General features: G+C 35.0%; 1 protein-coding gene across 1 annotated transcript in view; it reads right to left on the bottom strand.

Annotated features, from left to right (window-relative positions):
- Positions 1 to 3,178, bottom strand: part of Nup210l (nucleoporin 210 like) — a 105,220-nt gene that overhangs the window by 70,963 nt on the left and 31,079 nt on the right. Inside the window, exon 11 of the mRNA XM_015502657.2 lies at positions 1,011 to 1,148. Within this exon, the coding sequence (XP_015358143.1) occupies positions 1,011 to 1,148 (138 nt within the window). The remainder of the gene's footprint in view (positions 1 to 1,010; positions 1,149 to 3,178) is intronic.

The following is a 3,178-nucleotide window of genomic DNA, read 5'->3' as shown; positions in this document are numbered from 1 at the left end:
AAAAAAAAAAAAAAAAAAAAAAAAAAAAAGAGAATTGGGGAGGGACAAGAGGAGGGAAAGAGGAAGTTCTGAGGAGGCTTAGTGGGAGAGTGCTTGCCCAGCACGTGTGAGGCACTTGGGTTCGATCCTTTGTATCACATAAAAATAAAATAAAGGTATTATGTCCATCTACTAATATATATATAAAGTTATAAAGTTTTGTCAACTTCCCTTGTGTTCTTCTTTAAATTTATTCTTATTAGTTCATTATAGATATATGTGATATTGGGGTTCATTTTGCATAATTATGAAAGCATGTAATTTAATTGCTCCAATTCAGTCTTCAGTACTTCCTCCTTTTATATATATAAAAGAAGAACACAAGGGAAGTTGACAAAACTTTATAAAACTTGCAAAGAAAGGATATATGGATGAGAGTCAAAAAGCATATCAAGTCTTATTATAGATGATAATATCCAAGAGCATGATTTGGTGGTTGGTGGTCATCAAAGACTAAATTATAGTATTAAGATTGTGAGGCCGGGTACAGTGGCACACACCTATAATCCCAGCAGCTCAGGAGGCAGAGGCAGGAGGATCGTGAGTTCAAAGCCATCCTCAGAACCTTAGTGAGGCACTTAGCAACTCAGCAAGACTCTGTCTCTAATAAAATATAAAAGTGCTGGGGGGGCTGGGTGCATGCTAATCGAACCCAGTGCCTCACGCATTCTAAGCGCGCTTGCCTAGCATGCATGAGGCATTGGGTTCGATTCTCAGCACCACATAAAGATATTGTGTCCACCTAAAACTAAAAAATAAATTAAAAAAAAAAAAGTGCTGGGGATGTGGCTCAGTGGTTGAGTGGCCCTGGGTTCAACTGAAAGAAAGAAAGAAAAGAAAGAAAGGAAGAAAGAAAGAAAGATTGATTGTTAGGTGAAATGAAATATAACATTAACCAAATTTCAATAAGTTAATCTATCAGAGAAGCTGACTTATCTCTTTCTGATTTCTTATGTTATAATATACGATACCTGTACTTTATAACGATACAACATGCCCAGAGGATGATGAGGAAATGCCAAAAAGTTAGGTGTAAGCTTGATGGGAAAATAAATCTTCACTTCTTGCTGGTGTTTTATTATACATTTTACAGGATGAATATTGTTATTCTATAGCAACAAAAAAGGGAAGCAAAATACATTTTATAAAAATTGTTCTCATGATACATTCATATATACTGAAAACATCAGCAAAATACTGTGATAATGAAGTATTCAACAATTTTCTACCTTTAAAAGAAACAAATATTCATTAATGAAGCACAGCTACTATAGCTCACTTATAATGGGCGGGATCTTACTGGACCTAAAGTAAATACTATAATTAGAAAACATAGTTTAAAATTTTCTAAAATAAAAAGATTAACAAACATAGAAAGGGAACTGTAGTTTAGAACGAAAGATCCTTAGACATCCATCAATTAATTTCATAAGCTGCAAAGGCAAAAGAACTTTACAAACTACTCAGAAGAAAAGAGAACATTTAAAAGTGCTGGGATGACTCCGTACAGCCAGAAGTTGTGCTGTTTGTGTACAATGTGTCAAAATGCATTTTGCTATCATGTATAACTAATTAGAACAAATTTTTAAAAGTGCTGGGGTATGGCATTCCCTTTATATTTAAAAGTAAGCACAGGAGACTGTGGCTGTAGCTCAACGGTAGAGTGAGCATGTGTAAGGCCCTGAGTTCAATCCTCAGCACCACATAAAAACAAAATAAAGGTATTGTGCCTACCTACAACTAAAATACACACACACAAGCATAGGGTTTTGGGGAAATCTATACAGGTAAAATGCAGTCCTCACACAATTACAATGACATTTTCTCTATGAAGGCAAAACTAATCAATCAATTTATATTCCTATCAATCAACTTTTTACCAAATTTTGAGAAGCCCTAAAATATTTTATCAACAGTTTCATATCTGTAATGATGGCCCTGATATTGTCTACATTCTCACAAGGTAGCTGAATCATAAACTGAAATAAGTCTTTCAGTTGATAATCACAAGTTCAAAGGCAGCCTTACCATCTTGGCGAGGCCTTAAGCAATTTAGACCCTGTCTCTAAATAAAAATTTTAAAAAATAATAAAAAGGGCTGGGATATGGCTCAGTAGTTAAGCATCCCTGGGTTCAACCCCCAGTATAAAATAGAAAGAAAGAAAAAAATTTACTGCAGGATATAGGTATAAATCTTCAATTGTATCTGTCTTGGCACACAATAAAATGTGGACATGAATAAGAGATAAAAGTAGAGGTAAGACTATAAACCAGGATAAAGAGGATGTGGCTAGAACAGGATGAAACTTAAAGTGAACTAGATGAAATAAGGAAAAAATGTTAAAAAATTTAAAGTTTTAAAATGCAATAAAGGGGTCTGGGGTTGGGCTCCGTGGTAGAGCGCTTGTCTAGCATATGGGAGGCACTGGATTCGATTTTCAGCACCACATATAAATAAGTAAATAAAATAAAGGTCCATGAACAACTAATAAAGATTTTTTTTTTTAAATGCAATAAAGGGCTGGGAGTACAGCTCAATGGTAGAACAAGCCCCATGCAAGGCCCTGAGTTCAATCCCCAGCACCAAACAAAACCCAAAAGACAAACCAAACAAAACCCCTAAAATGCAATAAAACAGTGAAGAATAGAATTATGTGGAAAGCTGCTGAATGCTTAATGTGGAAGAAAATTTAGAAAACTCTTTCAGAATGTTTGGAAAAGCATGCAGGTTAAAATATTCAACAGAGGGGCTGGGGTTGTGGCTCAGTGGCAGAACACTTGCCTGGCATGTGTGAGGCGCTGGGTTTGATTCTCAGCACCATGTATCAATAAATAAAATAAAGGGCTGGGGATGTGGCTCAAGCGGTAGCGCGCTCGCCTGGCATGCCTGCGGCCTGGGTTCGATCCTCAGCACCACATACAAGCAAAGATGTTGTGTCCACCGAAAACTAAAAAATAAATATTAAAAAATTCTCTCTCTCTCTCTCAAAATAAAAAATAAATAAATAAAATAAAGGTCCATTGACAACTAAAAAAAATATTTAAAAAAAAAATAGACAACAGAGAACCAAAGATTCAAAATCTAGATAACTGGTTGTCCTTTTTTTTTTTTTTTTTTTTTTTTTTTTTTTTTTTTTTT

Source organism: Marmota marmota, unplaced genomic scaffold (assembly GCF_001458135.2).
Source record: "Marmota marmota marmota unplaced genomic scaffold, marMar, whole genome shotgun sequence".
NCBI lineage: Eukaryota > Metazoa > Chordata > Mammalia > Rodentia > Sciuridae > Marmota > Marmota marmota.
Note: the sequence above shows the minus strand (reverse complement) of the source record. Positions and strands in the feature narration are given on the sequence as shown.